Raw genomic sequence first — 22,281 nt, 5'->3', positions numbered from 1 at the left:
TCAGGCAGAAGCAGCGGCAGCCTCATAGCTGGATCATCAGGCTGCTAATTCAGGAAGGAGAGACTAGGAGAGAGGCTCCGGGAAAATGGACTCTCTCATTTTCAGAGCCTGCAAACGCTAACAAGCCTTGACTACCAACAAGACTGAAGCCAAATATATGACATTGCCGTAGAGTCTCATCAACAGTAAATCTCTACCTAAGCGTGACACAGGGGCAAAGCCTGGGGTACAGAGTCACCGACCAGGAAGAGGAAGAGGAAAGAAAAGGGAAGAAGTTAACTTCTCAAATTCAAGAAAAATCCACAGACTTTATAATTTGTTCCACTATTTTTTTTGTTTCTTTCATCTTCTTGCCTTTATTAGTATTATTTCTATTTCCTCCACCTTGGTCCTTTTATTCTCTGCCCATCTTACTCTTTCCTTTTCTTGAACTACACTACCCGTAAGTGTTTCATTTTATTTCTTTTCTTCTTCCTTGCTCTCCATGAGGGTTACACTCCAAAACCCTTAACTCTCTCTCTCTCTTTTCTTGTTTTTTTCTTTATTCTTCCTTTCCTTTTCCCCTTTTTCTTGTTTCTCCCTTTCTATTAGTTTCTCCTTTTCTCCTTTTAATTTTCCTCTCATTCAATCCTCAAACATGACAAAATTATTTAATTTGGGACTCAAGTTTTTTTTTGTGGCATTTTGGGTGCTTTTTACTTTGCTTTTTAACTCATTAGCATTCCTCCCAATCCAGGATCTCCATTCTATTCAGTCTTTGCTCCACTTGATACAATAGTTTTTTTCCCCTTTTTCTTGTTTCCCTCTTATCCCTCTCATTATATCTCTTAGTCAACGATCACTTACAAGCAAATCATTTTATACTTGACCCAAATTTTTTCCTTTTTTGCATTTTCTGGGTCCCTACATCCTTTTCTGCCCCTTGAACACTTCCCTCCAACTCAGGCCCTCCATTATAGTCACTTTTTGTTCCATTTAGCATAATATAATTCACAGTTTATCACAATATTTTCCTAAAGAGGAGGGAAGAGGAGGGGAAGAGAAGAAAGAAAAGGGGAGGGAAATAATAAATTCTTATTGGTTTTTTTTTCCAATTTTTTTTTCTTTTTTTTTTACTTTTTATTCTTTATTAATTCTCATTAGTGCTATCAACAAGACCACCCTCAGATGCCATTATGAAAAAGGAAATCAAATATCATGGATACAAAAGAGAGAGAAATAACACAGATAGATGTGGAAAAATCTATGGAGAAAAAATTTAATATATTGGAAACCTTGGAGCTAAATGACAGAGAATTTAAAATAGAAATCCTAAAAATACTAAGAGATATACAAGAAAACACAGAAAAGCAATTTAGGGAGGTCAGAAAACAACTCAATGAATACAAAGAATATATTACCAAGAAAATTGAAACTATAAAAACAAATCAAACAGAGATGAAAAACTCAATTCATGAACTGAAAAACGAGGTAACAAGCTTAGCTAATAGAACAGGCCAGATAGAAGGTAGGATTAATGACATAGAAGACAAGCAACTTGAGGCACAACAGAGAGAAGAAGAGAGAGACTCAAAAATTAAAAAAATGAGAAAGCCCTACAAAAATTGTCTGACTCCATCAAAAAGAATAATATAAGAATATTAGGTATATCAGAGGGAGAAGAGAGACAAAATGGAATGGAGAATATATTCAAACAAATATTAGATGAGAACTTCCCAAGCCTGTGGAAAGAACTAAAGCCTCAAATTCAAGAAGCAAACAGAACACCAAATTTGCTTAACCTCAACAAACCTACTCCAAGGCACATCATAATGAAAATGGCACAAACCAATGACAAAGAAAAAATTCTCAAGGCAGCTAGGAAAAAGAAGAATACAAAGGAAGGTCTATTAGATTATCATCAGATTTGTCAGCAGAAACTCTACAAGAAGAGAGTGGACCCCAATATTTAAAGCCCTGAAAGAGAAGAACTTTCAGCCAAGAATACTATACCCATCAAAGCTATCCTTCAAGTACAAAGGAGAAATAAAAACATTCACAAATACAGAAAAGATGAGGGAATTTATCATCAGAAAACCCCCACTCCAGGAAATGCTAAAGGGGGTTTTCCAACCAGATCCAAAGAACAAAACAAAACAAAACCACAAGTAAAAGCTCCACCAAGAACACAATAAAATCAAACTTAAACTGGGACAACAAAAGCAAAAAAAAAGGGGAGACGACGGAGATTAACAGTAGCAAAGGATGATGAAGTGCAGAAACACTCAAAAGATAGGGTACTACAATGAATATGGTAGGTACCTTTTTCCTTACTTAATGGTAACCACCCTTGAAAAAACCACCACAGAAGCACATGACTTAAAAAAGGTAGCAACAGAGGAAAGAAGTATGGATTACAAACAAACAAAAACAAAGGATAGAAAAACAAAAGAGAAGAATCAAACAAGATACAAAACGAACAGAAAGCAATTTATAAAATGGCAATAGGAAATCCACAAGTGTCAATAATTACACTAAATGTAAATGGATTCAACTCACCAATAAAAAGACACAGAGTAGCAGAATGGATTAAAAAAAATCCATGGCCCTGGCCAGTTGGCTCAGTGGTAGAGCGTCGGCCTGGCATGCAGAAGTCCCGGGTTGGATTCCCGGCCAGGGCACACAGGAGAAGCGCCCATCTGCTTCTCCACCCCTCCCCCTCTCCTTCCTCTCTGTCTCTCTTTTCCCCTCCCGCAGCTGAGGCTCCATTGGAGCAAAGATGGCCCGGGCGCTGGGGATGGCTCCTTGGCCTCTGCCCCAGGTGCTAGAGTGGCTCTGGTCGCAACAGAGTGATGTCCCAGAGGGGCAGAGCATCGCCCCCTGGTGGGCAGAGCGTCACCCCCTGGTGGGCGTGCCAGGTGGATCCCGGTCGGGCGCATGCGGGAGTCTGTCTGACTGTCTCTCCCCATTTCCAGCTTCAGAAAAACACACACACACAAAAAAAATTCAACTGTATGCTGCCTACAAGAAACACATCTAAGCAACAAGGATAAAAACAAATGCAAAGTGAAAGGCTGGAAAACAATACTCCAAGCAAATAACATACAAAAAAAAGCAGGTGTAGCAATACTCATATCTGATAATGCTGACTACAAGACAGCAAAAATGGTCATTTCATAATGATTAAGGGGACACTGAATCAAGAAGACATGACAATCCTTAATATATATGCACCAAACCAAAAAGTACCAAAATATATAAGACAGCTATTTATTGACCTAAAAACAAAAACTGACCAAAATACAATCATACTTGGAGACCTCAATACACCACTGACGGCTCTAGATCGGTCATCCAAACAGAGAATCAATAAAGATATATTGGCCTTAAACGAAACACTAGAGCACCTGGATATGATAGACATCTACAGGACACTTCATTCCAAAGTGACAGAGTATACATTTTTCTCTAGTGCACATGGAATATTCTCAAGAATTGACCATATATTGGGCCACAAAAGTAACATCAGCAAATTCAGAAAAATTGAAATTGTACCAAGCATATTTTCTGATCATAAAGCCTTGAAACTAGAATTCAACTGCAAAAAAGAGAAAAAAAACCCCCACAAAAATGTGGAAACTAAACAACATACTTTTAAAAAATGAATGGGTCAAAGAAGAAATAAGCGCAGAGATCAAAAGATATATACAGACAAATCAAAATGACAGTACAACATATCAGAATCTCTGCAGCAAAAGCAGTTAATAAGAGGGAAGTTCATATCACTTCAGGCCCATATGAACAAACAAGAGAGAGCCCAAGTGAACCACTTAACTTCACACCTTAAGGAACTAGAAAAGAAGAACAAAGACAACCAAAAACCAGCCGAAGAAAGGAAATAATAAAAATCAGAGCAGAAACAAAATGAAATAGAGAACAGAAAAAATATAGAAAAAATTGATAAAAGAAGGAGCTGGTTTTTTGAAAAGATCAACAAAATTGACAAACCCTTGGCAAGACTCTCCAAGGAAAAAAGAGAAGACTCATATAAACAAAATCCAAAATGAAAGAGGAGCAATTACCACAAACAGCATAAATATACAAAGAATTATTGTAGAATACTACAAAAAACTATATGCCACCAAATTCAACAATCTAGAAGAAATGGATAAATTCTTAGAACAATACAATCTTCCTAGACTGAGTCATGAAGAAGCAGAAAACCTAAATAGACCTATTAGCAGGGGGGAAATAGGAAAAACTATTAAAAATCTCCCCCAAAATAAAAGTCCAGGCCCAGACGGTTATATTAGTGAATTCTATCAAACATTCAAAGAAGACTTGATTCCTATTGTACTCAAAATCTTCCAAAAAATTGAAGAAGAAGCAATACTTCCAAACACATTTTATGAGGCCAACATAACCCTCATACTGAAACCTGGCAAGGTTGTCACAAAAAAAGAAAACTACAGACCAGTATCTCTAATGAATACAGATGCTAAAATACTAAAGAAAATGCTGGCAAATTGAATACAAAAACATATTAAAAAAATAATACATCATGATCAAGTGGGATTCATCCCAGAATCTCAAGGATGGTTCAACATACATAAAACAGTTAACGTAATACACCGTATCAACAAAATAAAGAACAAAAACCACATGATCTTATCAATAGATGCAGAAAAGGCATTCGATAAAATACAACACAATTTTATGTTTAAGACACTCAACAAAATGGGTATAGAAGGAAAATATCTCAACATGATAAAGACCATATATGATAAACCATCAGCCAACATCATATTAAATGGCATAAAACTGAGGACTTTTCACCTTAAATCAGGAACAAGACAGGGTTGTCCACTCTCTCCACTCTTATTTAACGTGGTGCTAGAAATTCTGGCCAGAGCAATCAGACAATAGAAAGAAATAAAAGGCATCCATATCAGAAAAGAAGAAGTAAAGGTATCACTTTTTGCAGATGATATGATTCTATACATCAAATACCCCAAAGACTCCACAAAAAGATTACTAGAAACAATAAACCAATACAGTAAGGTTGCAGGATACAAAATTAACATACAAAAACCCATAGCCTTTCTATATGCCAACAATGAAATATTAGAAAACAAACTCAAAAAAATAATCCCCTTCATGATTGCAACAAAAAAAATAAAATACCTATGAATAAACATAACAAAGAATGTAAAGGACCTATATAACGAAAACTACAAAGCATTGTTAAGGGAAATAGAAAAAGATACAATAGAGATAGAAAAATATTCCTTGCTCGTGGATAGGAAGAATAAATATAATCAAAATGGCCATATTACCCAAAGCAATCTATAAATTTAATGCAATTTTCATCAAAATTCCTATGACATTCTTTAAAGAAATGGAACAAAAAATCATCAGAATTATATGGACTATAAAAAACCCCGATTAGCCAAAGCAATCCTAAAGAAAAAGAATGAAGCTGGGGACATTACAATACCTGACTTCAAACTATATTATAGGGCCATGACAATCAAAACAGCATGGTATTGGCAGAAAATAGACACTCAGACCAGTGGAACAGAATAGAAAGTCCAGAAATAAAACCACATATATATGGTCAAATAATTTTTGATAAAGGGACCAACAACACACAATGGAGAAAAGAAAGCTTCTTCAACAAATGGTGCTGGGAAAACTGGAAAGCCACATGCAAAAGAATGAAACTCGACTACAGCTTGTCCCCTTGTACTAAAATTAGTTCAAAATGGATCAAAGACCTAAATATAAGACCTGAAACAATAAAGTACATAGAAGAAGACATAGGTACTAAACTCATGGACCTGGGCTTAAAAGAGCATTTTATGAATTTGACTTCAAAGGCAAGAGAAGTGAAAGCAAAGATAAATGAATGGGACTACATCAGACTAAAAAGTTTTTGCTCAGCAAGAGAAACTGACAACAAAATAAACAGACAACCAACTAAATGGGAAATGGTATTTTCAAACAACAGCTCAGATGAAGGCCTAATATACAAAGAACTCATAAAACTCAACAACAAACAAACAAACAATCCAATAAAAAAATGGGGCCTGACCTGTGGTGGCGCAGTGGATAAAGCGTTGACCTGGAAATGCTGAGGTCGCCGGTTCAAAACCCTGGGCTTGCCTGGTCAAGGCACATATGGGAGTTGATGCTTCCAGCTCCTCCCTCCCTTCTCTCTCTCTGTCTCTCCTCTTTCTCTCTCTCTCTGTCTCTCCCTTGCCTCTCTAAAATGAATTTAAAAAAATTATTAAAAAAAAAAAATGGGAAGAGAACATGAACAGACACTTCTCCCAGGAAGAAATACAAATGGCCAACAGATATATGAAAAGATGCTCATCTTCATTAGTTATTAGAGAAATGCAAATCAAAACTACAATGAGATACCACCTCACACCTGTTAGATTAGCTATTATCAACAAGACAGGTAATAGCAAATGCTGGAGAGGCTGTGGAGAAAAAGGAACCCTCATTCACTGTTGGTGGGAATGTAAAGTAGTACAACCATTATGGAAGAAAGTATGGTGGTTCCTCAAAAAACTGAAAATAGAACTACCTTATGACCCAGGGTATATACCCCCAAAACTCAGAAACATTGATACGTAAAGACACATGTAGCCCCATGTTCATTGCAACATTGTTCATAGTGGCCAAGACATGGAAACAACCAAAAAGCCCTTCAATAGAAGACTGGATAAAGAAGATGTGGCACATAGACACTATGGAATACTACTCAGCCATAAGAAATGATGACATCGGATCATTTACAACAAAATGGTGGGATCTTGATAACATTATACGGAGTGAAATAAGTAAATCAGAAAAAACCAAGAACTACATGATTCCATACATTGGTAGGACATAAAAACGAGACTAAGAGACATGGACAAGAGCGTGGTGGTAACCGGTGGTGGGGGGTAGGGGGGGTGTGGGAGGGAAGGAGGGAGAGGGGAAGGGGGAAGGGGGAAGGGGAGGTGCACAAAGGAAACTAGATAGAGGGTGACGGAGGACAATCTGACTTAGGGTGTTGGGTATGCAACATAATTGAATGACAAGAAAACCTGGACATGTTTTCTTTGAATATATGTACCCTGATTTATTGATGTCACCCCATTAACATTAATAAAAATTTATCTAAAAAAAAAAAAGGAAAGGAAATGTTACCTCCCTCCACCTCCCAGTAAATAGAGAAGAGTGGGAAATTCAGGGAGGTAATTAAAGAAGTTCCAGAGCAAGTGGCTGGCAGAAGGAAACCTGGCAGACAAGCCTGGCAGACATGTCTGACCCCAACACTTTTGCTTTTACTGCTAATTTTTGTGCTTCACAGAATGCCCCATTGAGAAAACACACATTTCAGCAACTTAGGTGTCTTCTCTTATGCACTCAACCTTTCCATCTCTAATGACATTTAAAGTCAAAGACATTGGATTTGCTAGGCTTGCTAGCTTTCACTTACACTGTATAGGTGAATTCACTGTTTTTACTAAATGTGCGCCTACTCGTAAAGGAAAGTACTTGAAATGAAACAGAAATTTCCAATGGTGTTCTAAAGGCATAAAAGAAAGAAATTTCTAGAGAAAATTACTATTTATGTAAATGTACATTCACTACTCCCCCACCCATATTCCCTCAGATTGTACATTTTGTCAGTACTTACCTTCACTTGGCGGATTGTTACCCGCGTGTGCATTCCCACGGGTGATGACAAACCTAAGCCATCAAACTGTGGCACCTTCTTTGGTGAATGGATAACGAAGATGATCCCAGCATCGACAAAACCAAGAGTGGGGTCATCAGTGAATTCCTCCTGAAACAGAAATACACCCCCACGTTACAAATTGATATAAATTCTACACCAGTTTGAGATTTAATTAAATCTCATGATAGAATTTGACTTAATAAATCAGAGAAGAGCTAAGAACTACATGATTTCATATATATATGAGACATAAAACTGAGACCCATGGACATAGACAAAAGTGAAGTGGTTACCAGAGGGAGGGGTTTGAGGAGAGGGGAGCAAAGGGAGCCAAATATACGGTGATGGGAAGTGTTTTGAATTTGGGCGATGGACACACAATGCAATGAATAGATCACATGCTATGGAGATGTATACCCATTTCTACTGACCAATGTCTCCCCATTAAATTTAATTTCTAAATAAAAATAAAATAAAATAAAGAATTGGACTTCCTTTAAATCAAATTTTTCTGATCAGTCTTTAATCTCTTTTTATAGACAAGCTCTGAAAGCTAAACACCTAAGGCTACTTCCCAGGATTTAATCACGTTTCAAGGATTTGACTGTTGTGTGTGGACCCTTTCACGGGAGATGAAGGCCATAGTACATACTTTAAACATCTGGTTTGTGCTCGCTCTCTCCTCACCTGGTGGTCTTTTAGTTGCTTTCTCCTTGGCTGCTTTCTTTGCTTCATTTGTTTTAGAAAGTTATTTGATATTCTTTTTCTCTTTGTAATTAAAATCTCTGGCCTTATTTAAAATTCAAATTTATTTTCCCATAAGAGTGATGGTGTATTGTTTCTTTAGCTGCAGTGTTTTTCTTTTATCAATCTTATGTCAGATAAAGAAATTTAAGACTGAACATCTGGGGATTTGGCTATTAGTTGTAATTGCAGGCTACAGGGAGAAGGAGTGGCCGTGGGAATACGATGATTTGTGTGTGTGTGTGTGTGTGTGTGTGTGTGTGTGTGTGTTTAAATGGGTCAATTGAATTATAAAATTAAATTTAATAGACATGCTTAATATTCCATTTGAAACTTAGAATCATTTCTTTGGGGACTATTACAATGCTGTAAGAAACACTTAACTAGTTAATATGAAGAAATAGTGCTAGTCATTTACAGAATATTGTATTGAATTTGCAGATTTTAATTGCATTCTAAAGAATTTAGAAAAATTTAGCTTGTAAAGTTGGTATTATATTTGAAGTGACCATATGACTAATATTTGAATGACTTGAAAATGTTCATCAAATAGATATACAAGCATGAGTACGTGCATTGCCCTGTAGAGTGCTGTGTTTAAACATAAAGAAAAGTACTTTAAATGGGTTTATAAGAGGAAGTTATGAAAAACACACTTGAAGAGAAATTCTTTAAAAGTAACTGTCTCATTTACTTTGATTGGGAGGTGGGGTAGTTTGATGGGATTTGGGGAAAACTAAGCTTATTTCTCATCTTTGCCATTAATTGTGTGATTTTGGATAGTGAATCCATCAGCATATTTATTTATAAAATCACCACAATGGAGTCAAATATTCCCAACTGTTTAATATTAAATCAGTGGTACAAGATGGAAGGTAGGGAATTAACACTGGGTGAAAGCTCTATCAGGTACTCTTAAAGGTAACACCACTGCATTCCTTAGGTGTCTGGACATGTAAAACATAAATACTTAGAACTTTTTATGATTATGGTATTTCCCCTGCCAGGTAAGTTTTACATTTAGAATTTTTAAAACAATTTACACATTACAGAAACTAGACTTATGCAAAACCCACTTATACAATACTATTTACATAGAAATTATTTTTTATCACCTTTATACAAACTAAAGATTCAACAGTTTGTGAAATATCTATGTGTGGCTTCTTTCTAAAACATATTGCCTTATTACATATAAATCTAAAATTTATATTTTAAATGCATAGGATCATCTTAAATTAACTATATAGCTTGAGTTAGAAATGTTTAATTTTCTTATTTTGTGACATGATCATTTCCTGGAATCGTAGTATTGGTAGTCAGTGGGATAGTTAAAAATGTCCAGGTTTTGCCTCTAAATTTTGTCTTTTAATCTCTAAGTCAATAGTGACATCAATAGGACTCTAAGCTAAATTAATAAAAACCAGTATAATGTACAACTTGTGGAAGCAATTTGACAGAGAAAAATATTCTGAGAAAATATTTTGAAACTCATGTTATTTTTTGTCTTAAGCTCTGTCTTGGTTTAAGAAAATGTAATACCTGCTTGACGTTGAAGAGCAAGCTTAAGCCTCTTCCAGAGACACTCACTTTTTTCCTTGCTTCGATATTTTCACCATAGTTAAAAGTAAAACAATTTCCATATTCAGTGAAGACATGTGCAAAATCCTTCAATGTGAAAACAAACCAAATAAAACACAGTCAGTTCAGTATTTTGGTCATTTCACAATTTAAGATGCTATAACTTTTTTTATTAAATCACAAATGTTTAAATGAGAATGCAGGAATAACAGAAAAAAAGAGACAGTTTTTTGATTTATGTTTGTATTTAAAGAGTTTTTTTTTCTTTGTAATATGCACTAGTCAATTTGTATGTGATTATCTAATTGAGACATTTTTGTATGTAATTTAGCATATTTTGAAAACATTTAAAAAGTTTTATACTTACTATGATTCATGGAAACGAGTCTTTTACCTATAGAGAACTCTCTCAGTACCTTTTTGTAGGGAACCACCCCTCCCCCACCATGCATGGTCACAGTGGGGCTGCCATCATACCACTCTGCTCCTTTGACCCTCCTCCTATAACATTTCCACAATGGAGGTGCACATGTGACATAAGCTGGGCCAATCTTAACATCCCCCTGCCTCATGTCAGAGATTGCTTCAGAAACTTATGTGTTCCAGGTAGAGCTAGTTAGAGTCTTCCATGGGATTAATAAGTAGATACTGGGGTGGATAACGTAGGTACCAATGATAACAGGAGACTAGAGTTCTCAGCTGCCGTCTTAGTTCTGTGTGAGGAGGACTCATGCAGAAAGAAACCAAGTGCAGTTATGAGATGGAAATCAGAACAGAATGTTAATGATAGTCTCAAAGTCTCTCAAACGAGCCTTTCTAAAGCCAGTTCCACTCTTGGAGCTCCCACTTAATTCATTTCTTTTACTCTTTAGCTTATCAGGGTTAGGTTTGAAAAAGTCATGTTTAACACAAAATTCCTTGGTTATGAATTTAAATGTGTTTGTAAATAAAAAGCAACACAGAAAAGCTTCTCTAAATTAAGAGTTTATATCACGGCTTCATCTCTTTCAGGTATCTCTCAAGTGCTTCTTTTTTGTTTCTATGGGCTAAAGAAAGCTTCCAGAAACATAAGAATTGTGTCCCAGAACCATAGATTTGTGAATCACTTAACAACACATGCTACAGAATTACTGAAACAGGAAGTAAGGGATCAAATTGCCTGTATATTCTTTTACTAATGGATTTAAATATGTAAATTATTTTATCTTAAATGTATATTAGTTATATAAACAAAACAAGATGTTATGAGTGATTAGAGAAATATATATAATTTTCATAGTCAAATACTGGCTCTTTCTCATTCTTTATAACTTCTAATCTAATACCATAAGCATAAGAAGACATTGTTGGTTGCTTAATGATAATAAAAATGCTATCTTGTAATATATTGTTTACTGATGAATGGGAAAAATTAAAATATCTTCTTGTGTTATTTAATTTTTCTTTTAGAAAGTCTATCTTGCAAACAAAAGTTGTTTGTTTTTTTTAATTTTAGTGAGAGGAGGGGAAGAAGAGACAGACTCCTGTATGCACCACAACTGGGATCTACCCAGCAAACCCACTAGGGGGCGATGCTCTGCCCATCTGGGGCCTTTGTTTGGTTGCAACTGGAGCCATTTGTTTAGTGCCTGAGGTGAAGACCATGGAACCATCCTCAGTGCTGGGGGCCAACTTGCTCTAATTGAGCCATGGCTGCAGGAGGGGAAGAGAGAGAGAGAGAGAGAGAGCAAGAGAGAGAGAGAGAGAGAGATAGTGAGAGAGAGAGAAGCAAAAGGGGGAGGGGTGGAGAAGCAGATGGGTGCTTTCCTATTTTCTCTGAACAGGGATCAAACCCAGTACATCCACATGCCAGCTGACGCTCTACCACTGAGACAACTGGCCAGGGTCTAAAGATTTTTGTTCTCTATTTTTTCTTATCTAATTACTTGAAAAAGGAAATATGTCCCATATGCATCTCACATTCTCTGATATAATAAGACTAAGCTATGAAACACAATGTTTGAGCAAATTTTGATTACCTGTGGGAATAAACTTTATCTCAATGTGAAACAATGTGATAAAGTAACTTTTTAAATTGACCATAGTCAAAGAAACAAATCATTACCTGTGAGCCACATGACTTCCCAAAAAATTCACATTCCAACAAAGTACTATTGTTGAGATAAAAACCATTTTTCCTGACAAACTCTGTAATGCTGAAGTTTTGTTGACTTGCAAGAAAGTCAATAGCCTCTTTAAAACCAGTGGAATTGACTCTGATTTCCTGGAGATGGAGGACTTTAGATACAATATTCCACAAGAAAAAAATAACACCAAATTTGGCTGCAGCATCAGTTTGGAACCTATTAGTAGGAATAAAGGCAATATTTAGAGTAATGAAAACTTGGACAGACACCAAACATCTAGACCAGTGGTTGTCAACCTGGTCCCTACCGCCCACTAGTGGGCATTCCAACTTTCATGGTGGGCGGTAGTGGAGCAACCAAAGTATAAATAAAAAGATAGATTTAACTATAGTAAATTGTTTTATAAAGATTTATTCTGCCAAACTTAGCAAAAATCCGACATAAAGTACTGGGTAAGTAATTATTATTATATGTGTTAACTTGCTGTAACTCTGCTTTATAAATTTTATAAAGTAAAGTTACTTCCCTACTTTATAAATCACCATTACTGTGGAACGGGTGGGCGATTAGAAAATTTTACTACTAACAAAGATATAGAAGTGGGCGGTAGGTATAAAAAGGTTGACTACCCCTGGTCTAGACCCTAACAGCTTCTCTAGCTTCTTTCCTGCACTTTCCTTCATTCATAATGCATCCAAGCAAAATTGGACTCCTAAAGGTTCTTTGTCACATCCTGCAATTTACTTTGTATTTGTACATGTAGTTGCATTAACCTAGAATATTTTAGAACTTGATGTGGAACCAACCGGATGGATCTTCAAGACCCAACATAAAAGGAGAGATGAAAATGTATAGTTGTTAGCAATATAGAGTTTGGAGCCAGGTTGCCTTTACCACTGTGTTTGCATGGCTGTGCTGGAACTGTATTTCTCAACATCTACTTCCTTGTGTGTATCTGGTTCCAACCTGAAGCTCATTGTAAGGCAGAAGCTATGGTTATACTCACTGGGGTTAATGGCCTGTGTCAGTTTGTGGTATGGGACAATAGTCTGATCCTTTAGCTTCTTCAAATCCTGGGTCAGTCTACAAAATATGCCAACTTATCCTGCAGGTCACTATCAGATGGGTGGTAGTGAAAAAGAGACACACACACTTCCAGCATATATTTGTATCCTTTACTTCATATTTATCTTTCTTTCTGGCTGCTGACCTTGTTGACTTTAAACTCAGCCTTTATGATTCAGTGGCACTTAATCCCATAATACATCCCTTATTTTATGTCACTCATACCGGTTCTGTTTCAGTGATGGAACCATGATTCTTATAACCACTTAATGGTATGACTTAGCAAATTTCATCTCACTGTGATTCAGTTTTCTCACTTCTAAAGTTGATGTAGCCCTGGCTGGTTGGCTCAGCGGTAGAGCCTGGCGTGCAGGGGACCCGGGTTCGATTCCCGGCCAGGGCACATAGGAGAAGCGCCCATTTGCTTCTCCCCCCCCCCCTTCCTCTCTGTCTCTCTCTTCCCCTCCCGCAGCCAAGGCTCCATTGGAGCAAAGATGGCCCAGGCGCTGGGGATGGCTCCTTGGCCTCTGCCCCAGGCGCTAGAGTGGCTCTGGTCGCAGCAGAGCGATGCCCCGGAGGGGCAGAGCATCGCCCCCTGCTGGGCAGAGCTTCGCCCATGGTGGGCGTGCCGGGTGGATCCCGGTCGGGTGCATGCGGGAGTCTGTCTGACTGTCTCTCCCCGTTTCCAGCTTCAAAAAAATACAAAAAAAAAAAAAAAAAAAAAAAAAGTTGATGTCTGTTAATACTGCCTACCTCATAATGTTATTTTGATGATTAAATTATCTTTTCTGAACCATTGAGAAGAGTGCCGGAAATGTAGTGAATATGAGGTAAATATTCATTGGATAAATGCTTCATTGTTGCAACATCTTTTCCTGGCATCGAAGCTGATGTAATCTATTTGCTGTAACTACTATAAGTAATTTGTAATTCTTTTATTTTGCTGAGCAATTTCTGCCTTGCATTAAGTATGATTGTTTACTTGCATGCATACTTTATATTCTGTTCAAAATGTGATTGGTTTTTTGGTACTATCATTTTGAAACTGAATCAACTTTCTTTAACTGCTAGCAAGCATAGAATGAAATGTGTGATCCACTCCTGGTAAGTGTACAGGGCCATGTGGCTTGTGTGAAACCTCACTCCTGGGTTTCCTTTATGTCCCAGATTTTATATTTTATTTTTACTTTTCTTTATATTATCTTCTATGCAATTTTTCTTTTTCTCAGACAAGCCACATTAATCCATTTCCAAGTCAAGGCAGAGCATATACAAAGCCAAAAGTGTGTGTGTATGGGGGGGAATCCCAGAGATAAGAAACTGCTTTCATGAGCAGTCTCTAATATAACACCTACCTTTAATCAGCTTTCAATTTTGCGAGGTCTTTCTTAAAACCACCAGCCCAGGGTTGAGGACCTTATACATCTCTTGTCCGACTTTGCCTTTCTTTAAAGACGCAAACAAGCTGCTATCATGGGGATTTTCTACCTACCTACCGTATGTCTAACAACCTTGCTTCTCTTTTGCCCTAAATTGAGCAATGGACCTTTAACTTCGGCTTTCTAACTCTGACTCACAGAATCTGCTTCAACGCCCTGTGACTGCGGATTCCCACACAAGCTGAGTCAGTCCTGCCTCATACAGTGTTCACGAGATTCTTCTCAAGATGATTGTGCAGAGAAATGAAGGAATTAGCATGCATGTAGGAGGTATGAATACAATGGATAAAAAAGGTTAACGGGGTGCATTTTAAAATATTTTTTAAATGTTTTTTATTATACCTATTAATAACAGTTGAAGTCATGAGGGTAAGTTAAGTAGATGAAATAAACTTAATGAATAAAATTTAACACTATTTGGAACAAAGGAAGTGAAAAATTCTGTGAGGCGGTGCTCATCATAAAACTAAAATGCTTTGCTCCAAGTTTATTTTCAACTTCAGTTCAAACTTCAAAATTCTTCCAAGAATATGCTTTCTGAAATCTTGCTTAGCGATAATTAGCCTTAAACTTTTATTTAACATACTGGTAAGAAGCTAATAATAGAAAATAATAATAACAGTTCAGTGACTTGTTTGAACAATTTAGTAACTGATAACCAATTAGTGAAGCACTCCTTCTTGTGTATATTAATGCTTCTGACTATACTTCTCCAAATTATATGACCAAAATGAATGTTTTTTCTCATGTCCAAGTTGATGCCTAACTCAGTCCTTAATTGAGTCCCACTGAAACAAATCTAAGTTTATCATGTATTAACAAGAAATTTATATTTTATAAATCACTTTATGAAGAGGAAAAATGTGGAAGACTATGCTTTTTGCATTCTCCTATGAACTAATTTTAACATATAGTCTCTCACTAATTAATAAAATCTTTGACACATGTTTATTTTATATTTGTATGAGAGTCACGATTTTGTCTTTTATTTCCTAACCTGTAACACACTCTTTTTTAATATTTAAACACAGATTTGAAATAAACAAAGAAGTGCAGTGAATATTGTAAAGATGAAGAAACAGAACTTGAGTTACTTGTTTTAAAACTAGGGATAAAGTAAAATCAGTACTCACTAATCTAGTCATTTTCTCTGATGTCAGTAGAAGAAAAATTTTAGTAATTGTTTTAAACAAATATACGGAAATGTATGGTAAATTTTATGGTCAGGATATTTTAGTGGGAATTTTTGACACAGTGACATTTGAAAATCACTTTAAGTGTTAAACATTTTCTTATCTCAATTTTATTTTTATTGGTATTTTTATTTTATATTTATTTAATTTTTTAACCTTTTTATTGGAATTAATACATATAGGTCATTATTATCATTTTATTTTCATGACTGTTACTGAAATTTTTGCCCATATCGTGTAGGGGACTATTAAAAAATGATTCACCCTGAGCTTCATGTAACCTGGATTGGCCACTAGTACCCTGGCAAAAGAAGGTAAAGCTTTCATAACAATCCCAAATCCCATGGCAGAGATTCCTCTTCTCGGGGATTGGTCCCTGATGTCAAGGTGTATCAGCACAAAGAGGGAAACAACAGGGATCTGTCAACAGATCTTTTCCAGTCCCTAGATGGTAACGTTAAATCAAGTGCAGTGTCAATTGAAAGCAATGCAGCTTAGAATGATTTTCAAATTGGGATGGGCATGTGCCTGAGGGTACTCATGAGCAAAACATTTTAAGGGAATACATTTCTAGGCCCTCTACTCTTAAAAAAGAACCTGCATTCATAATAGTTATTCTACGTTATGAAAGAGTTTTTACCTTTCCTATCACAAATCTTAGTGTGTGAAACAACTTCAGGGCTATTTACAGAGGAGTAATTAAATGATAGCTTGCTTTGTTTTCAACTTTGTCTTAGCCCCTTTGTCAAAAGGGGTCGGGAACCTTTTTGGCTGAGAGAGACATGAACGCCACATATTTTAAAATGTAATTCTGTGAGAGCCATAAACGACCCGTGTACATTTTTGCATTATCCAATAAAAATTTGGTGTTGTCCCGGAGGACAGCTGTGATTGGCTCCAGCCACCTGCAACCATGAACATGAGCAGTAGGAAATGAATGGATTGTAATACATGAGAATGTTTTATATTTTTAATGTTATTATTATTTTTTTATTAAAGATTTGTCTGTGAGCCAGATGCAGCCATCAAAAGAGCCACATCTGGCTCATGAGCCATAGGTTCCGGACCCCTGACTTAGCCTGTGATAAACCTATTTCTGGTTAGAGTAAAGCTGAATGTTAAACACTGGGTATTTGGGCTTTTATTGAGATCTTGTAAATTTAGAAAAGCTGAAGTAGTACAATAAAATTTGTTTTTTAAATGTGATTTGGTTATTCTATGAGTGTTCCAGATTATTGAGATATTTAATTAAAGCCTGAAGATAAAAAGTTTACGTAATGTGTATCAGTGTACTTTATTAAATAAAGTAGTTAAAATTTTATGGGTTGATATGAAATATTTATTTCTATTACAGTTAATCCTTATCCTGTTTTATGTTATAAAAATTTATGGTATTTTTGATCTCTTAAAAATAAGATATAAGCTTATTTAAAGTCATGGTTAAAAATGTAAATGTCAATTTCAGATGTGCAAGCGGAAGACATGGTTATATAGCACATGAACTAAAAAGCTTGAAGACCATTTAGTTTGAGAACCAGAGTAGATAGCTTGAATTCTTTCCCTGATCTTTCGTAATTTGCCGAACAATGTTGTGTAAAATACTCATAAATACTATCTGTAAATTTAGGTTTTAGGAGTTGAAGATAACTATTATTCTTACATGTCTTAGTTCTTTGCCACCTAAGGAAGAATAATTCTTTGTCACTTAAGGAAGAATAATTCTCTTATAATTAATAATTTCCTTATTCTACAATTAAAGTTTCTAAAATATTGAATCTCTTTTTTCTTTGTTTTTTTTTGTAATTCCCCAATGATGTGCCTGGCTGTTAATCTCTGTGTTTTTATTCTACTTGAAGTTCATTGAAATTCTAGGGTGTGTGGATTAATGCTTTTCTGCAAATTTGGGAATTTGGGGGCTCAATGTTTTAAAAATTCTTTGTCTAATCTGATCAGGCAGTGGTGCAGTAGATGGAGTGTTCACCTGGGATGCTGAGAACCCAGGTTTGAAACCTCAAGATTACTGGCTTTAGCACAGGCTTAACTGGCTTGAGCATGAGCTCACCAGCTTGAGAGTCGGGTCCTGGCTTGAAAGTAAGATCATAGACATGACCCCATGACTGCTGGCTTGAGCCCAAAGTCTCTGGCTTGAGCAAGGGGTCACTGGTTCTGCTGGAGACCCCCTGTCAAGGCATATGTGAGAAAGCAATCAGTGAACAACTAAGGTGCCTCAACTATGAGTTGATGCTTCTCATCTCTCTCCCTTTCTGTTTGTCTGTCCCTATCTCTCTCTTTCTCTTACTTAAAAAGAATTTTTTTTTTACTCTATTCTCTCACTTCTCCTCTGTACTTCCATTTTGCATATGTTGTTATATTTAATATTGTCCCACATTTTCCCGAGACTATTTTTCTTTATTCCTTTTTTTGCCTATTCTTTAGGTCACATACTCTATCAATCTATTTTCAAGTTTTCTGATTTTTTTTTTTTTTGGTCAGTTCAAATTTATTGTGAAACTCCTCTAATGAATCTAATGACTTTTTTTTTTATTTCAGTAATTGTACATATTTGGCCATTCTAATAGGTGTGTATTGGTATCTCGTTGTGAATTACCGTAATTTTCATTCTTTTGATAATATATGACGTGGCACATCTTTTTACGTACATACTTGCCATGTATATATTTTCTTTGGTGAAGTGGCTGTTAAGGTCTTTGGTCTTCTTTTAAACTAAATTGTTTATTTTGTTATTTTTAAGTTTTAATAGTTCTTTGTATATTTTGTGTAACAGTCCTTTATCAGATATGTCTTTGCAAATATTTCTCTCAGTCTATGGCTTGTCTTTTCATTCTCTTCAGCTCTATTGTTTTTAGTAATATACCAGGGTATAAATTGTTCCAGAGTTGGATCCAATTAAGTTTAACTTCTTAAGGAACTAATTTTGAGGCCAGTAGAGAATTATTCTGACCTCAAAAGGACTCTTCTTGTATGTCTATTTCCTGGATTCTAACTACAAATATACTTGGCCTATCATTTAGTTTGTTGCTGTCATGGGCTTACTGGCCTTTTCTTAATTGCTTACCACCAAAATCTATTTTGTTTCTGAAAGTTCTGTTAGACTTGAACTTCACCACATTATTATAAGTAGAGTTCTCTTAGGAAGAGTTTCAGAGTTCTTTGATCTGAGGGCCTGCCTTTCCCACTGGGGAAAATCTTCGCCAGCTGGGCTCTGGGAAAGTAGTAGGTCCTAGTATTCCGACTTTATCTATCAATGTAGAAGCTATACCTTATAAGCAGGCTGGGGTGAGGATGATTGAGTGTCACAGCCTGATATGCTCTGGGTAGGGCTTTGACCTCTAAGTGGGAGTCACATATAAAAAAAAAGGCCCAAACTATACTCATCTGGAATTTAGCCTTTGCAGCATCGAGCTGGATTAGATGAGCAAATTTGGTAACTTGCATCTCCTAGACTTCATCTTGTAGGTAGGGCATGCTATAGCCCTTAATGAAAAAGTGGGAAGAGAATGATGACCGAACCTATCTGGAATTAGCTTCTATCATGCTGAGGCAGAAAGGAGAAGGGAGGGAGTGGTTTGTGGCTCAAGTTCTACAGATTCTTGCTGTTCTTATTAAGACTTAGTAGATTTTCTGGAATAAATCTTTATTTGCTGTATTCCCTTAGGACAATTTCCTTATACATTTAATGGTTGCTTTTAAAATATGTTGATGTACATTTTATTTTATGTTAATTATTGTGGTAGTTGCAATGATTCTCTTCTTTTTCTCTGTTACCTTTAATTTTTTAATTTTATGTGTTAAGAATATTAACATTACATTTACTGCCTTAAATTTAAGTGTACAGTATAAGTATTATTGACTATAAGCATAATGTGTACAGCACATCTCTAGAACTTGTTCGTGATACTTAAATAAAACAGTGTTTATTGATTAGTAACTCCTCATTTTTATTTTTCTTTACCAGTCCCTGGCAACTATCACTTCTCTTTTGATTTTGTAAATTTGACTATTTTAGAAAACTCATATAAGGGGAATCATGCAGTATTTGTGCTTCTATCATTGACTTATTTCATTGTCCTAAAGTTTATCCATCTTGTTGCATGTTGCAGAATTTCCTTCTTTTTAGAGGCTGAATAATATTTCATTGTATGCATATATCATATTTTCTTTATCCATGTGTTTGTCAATGGACATTTAGGCTATTTTTACATCTTGGCTACTGTGAATAATGCTGTAATGAACATGAAAGTGCGAATGTATCTTTGAGATCCTGATTTGGATCATCCTTTATGCTTTTGAATAAATACTTAGAAGTGGGATTGTTGGATCATATGGTTGTTCTACTTTTAACTTTTTGAGGAACCACCTTAATGTTTTCCAAAGTGGAAGTACAATTTTACATTCTTGCCAACTCTCTATAAGGCTTTCAGTTCCTTCACATCCTTACCAACACTTGTTGTCTTTTGGTTTATTGATAATAGCCACCATAATAAATGTAAAGTGAAATGTAATGGTGATTTAAAATTTTTTTTTAATTTATTCATTTTTTTTTAGAGAAGAAGGGGGGAGAGAGAGAAAGAGATAGAGAGAGAGAAGGGGGGGGTAGGAGCAGGAAGCATCAACTCCCTTATGTGCCTTGACCGGGTAAGCCCAGGGTTTTGAACCGGTGACCTCAGCGTTCCAGGTCGACACTTTATCCACTGCGCCACCACAGGTCAGGCTGTAATGGTGGTTTTGATTTGCATTTCCCTGATGACTAGTAATGTTGAGCACCTTTTCACATATCTGTTGGGTATTTCTATGTCTTCTTTAAAGAAATGTTATTCAAGTCTTTAAAACATTTTAAAATTAGGTTCTTAATTTTATTGCTGTTGAATTTCATATGTATGTTGTAGGATTCACTCCTAAATGAATGCTTTTGTTAAAGTAAATTATTACTGGTTATAGTTGTTTGTCTGGGTGAAAGGATTTGTGAAGCTCCTCGTATTGCCATTTTGGAAACTTAATTTTAATAAATAATATTTGCATCAATCTTTGTTTTTGTTAAATGCATACAATTTAAAATAGCATTGAAAATCTTTTGGAAGGGGTTGACTTGTGTTTACTTTTGGAACCTTGACACATTTACTGAACTCTTGTAAAACATGCTATACTATATATTGAGTTCCTGTCCAAAGAATGCTTCAGGAATGAGACAGAATGATACATCTGTTACCTCCTCTAATGTAACAACAAACATGTGAAGTAGACAATATTATATCATTTTATACACACAAGGATGGAAGCTAAAAAGGTGAAGTGATTTGTCCATGGTCAAATAGCTGATAAAGAAGTAGTGGATGTTAAGGAACCCCCAGCCTTACCCCACCCACACACACACTCCCTGCCAGGGGAAAATCTTAAATGTGAGCTTTCAGGTTTGATCAGAGCCGATTGCAGGGCTTTGCCTGGAAGGGCCGCTGGGTGAAAGATGCCCTTTCCACAGCAGACCTGGTACATAGTCAGGAAACTGTGGTGTTCTGGGAGAAGTTGTAGTCAAGTACTTAAGACAGTGACAGCAGAATATTAAACCAAATGTCAGGGCCTTGTGTGGCTGCACCGGTTACATATCCATGACGATAGCCCTGCCTCTGTTTCTTCCATTATCTTATCGTATATACATCAGGACATTTCATATGTCCAAACTTTTGTGCAGTAGTTTTCTCTTTAAGTTATTCCTCATCTCCACCTAAAAAGTGCCTATTCATCCTTTAATATTCTGACTTTCATGAAACCTCAGACAGAGACTATCACCTGCTATGCCCTCAGAATCCCTGCCCATACCATTATTGGATCATACAATTATCATACATATTGCATTGTGATGGTTTGTTGTGCTCTTTTTCACTAATTACACTTTTAAAATGCGAAGATCAAGATTTTTTTTTTTTAGGATCAACATTTTTAAATCTGTTGAATGAAAGGGTTATATGCCTAGCATATAATTATGGAAAGTAGCCTGACCAGGCGGTGGCGCAGTGGATAGAACGTCAGACTGGGATGCAGAGGACCCAGGTTCAAGACCCCGAGGTCGCCAGATTGAGCATGGACTCATCTGGTTTGAGCAAAAAGCTCACCAGCTTGAACCCAAGGTTGCTGGCTCCAGCAAGGGGTTACTCGGTCTGCTGAAGGCCCGCAGTCAAGGCACATATGAGAAAGCAATCAATGAACAACTAAGGTGTCGCAACGCGCAATGAAAAACTAATGATTGATGCTTCTCATCTCTCTCCGTTCCTGTCTGTCTGTCCCTGTCTATCTCTCTCTCTCTCTGGAAAAAAAAATTATGGAAAATAGAAAGGTAGAAAGAAAAGAAGAAAAATAAATTAAAAAAATCAATAAACTCTTTTTGCTCCTTAAATTTGTAT

The 22,281-nt window shown here is 36.2% G+C and overlaps 1 protein-coding gene across 2 annotated transcripts in view; it reads right to left on the bottom strand.

Annotated features, from left to right (window-relative positions):
• ASIC5 (acid sensing ion channel subunit family member 5) overlaps positions 1-22,281 on the bottom strand; it is a 77,823-nt gene that overhangs the window by 13,688 nt on the left and 41,854 nt on the right. For both annotated transcript variants that reach the window (XM_066360932.1, XM_066360933.1), the window contains exons 5-7: positions 12,147-12,384; positions 10,004-10,129; positions 7,676-7,825 (exon numbers count right to left, since the gene is read on the bottom strand). In XM_066360932.1, the coding sequence (XP_066217029.1) occupies positions 7,676-7,825; positions 10,004-10,129; positions 12,147-12,384 (514 nt within the window). The remainder of the gene's footprint in view (positions 1-7,675; positions 7,826-10,003; positions 10,130-12,146; positions 12,385-22,281) is intronic.

This window comes from Saccopteryx leptura, chromosome 1, assembly GCF_036850995.1.
Source record: "Saccopteryx leptura isolate mSacLep1 chromosome 1, mSacLep1_pri_phased_curated, whole genome shotgun sequence".
NCBI classification, from domain to species: Eukaryota; Metazoa; Chordata; class Mammalia; order Chiroptera; family Emballonuridae; genus Saccopteryx; species Saccopteryx leptura.
Note: the sequence above shows the minus strand (reverse complement) of the source record. Positions and strands in the feature narration are given on the sequence as shown.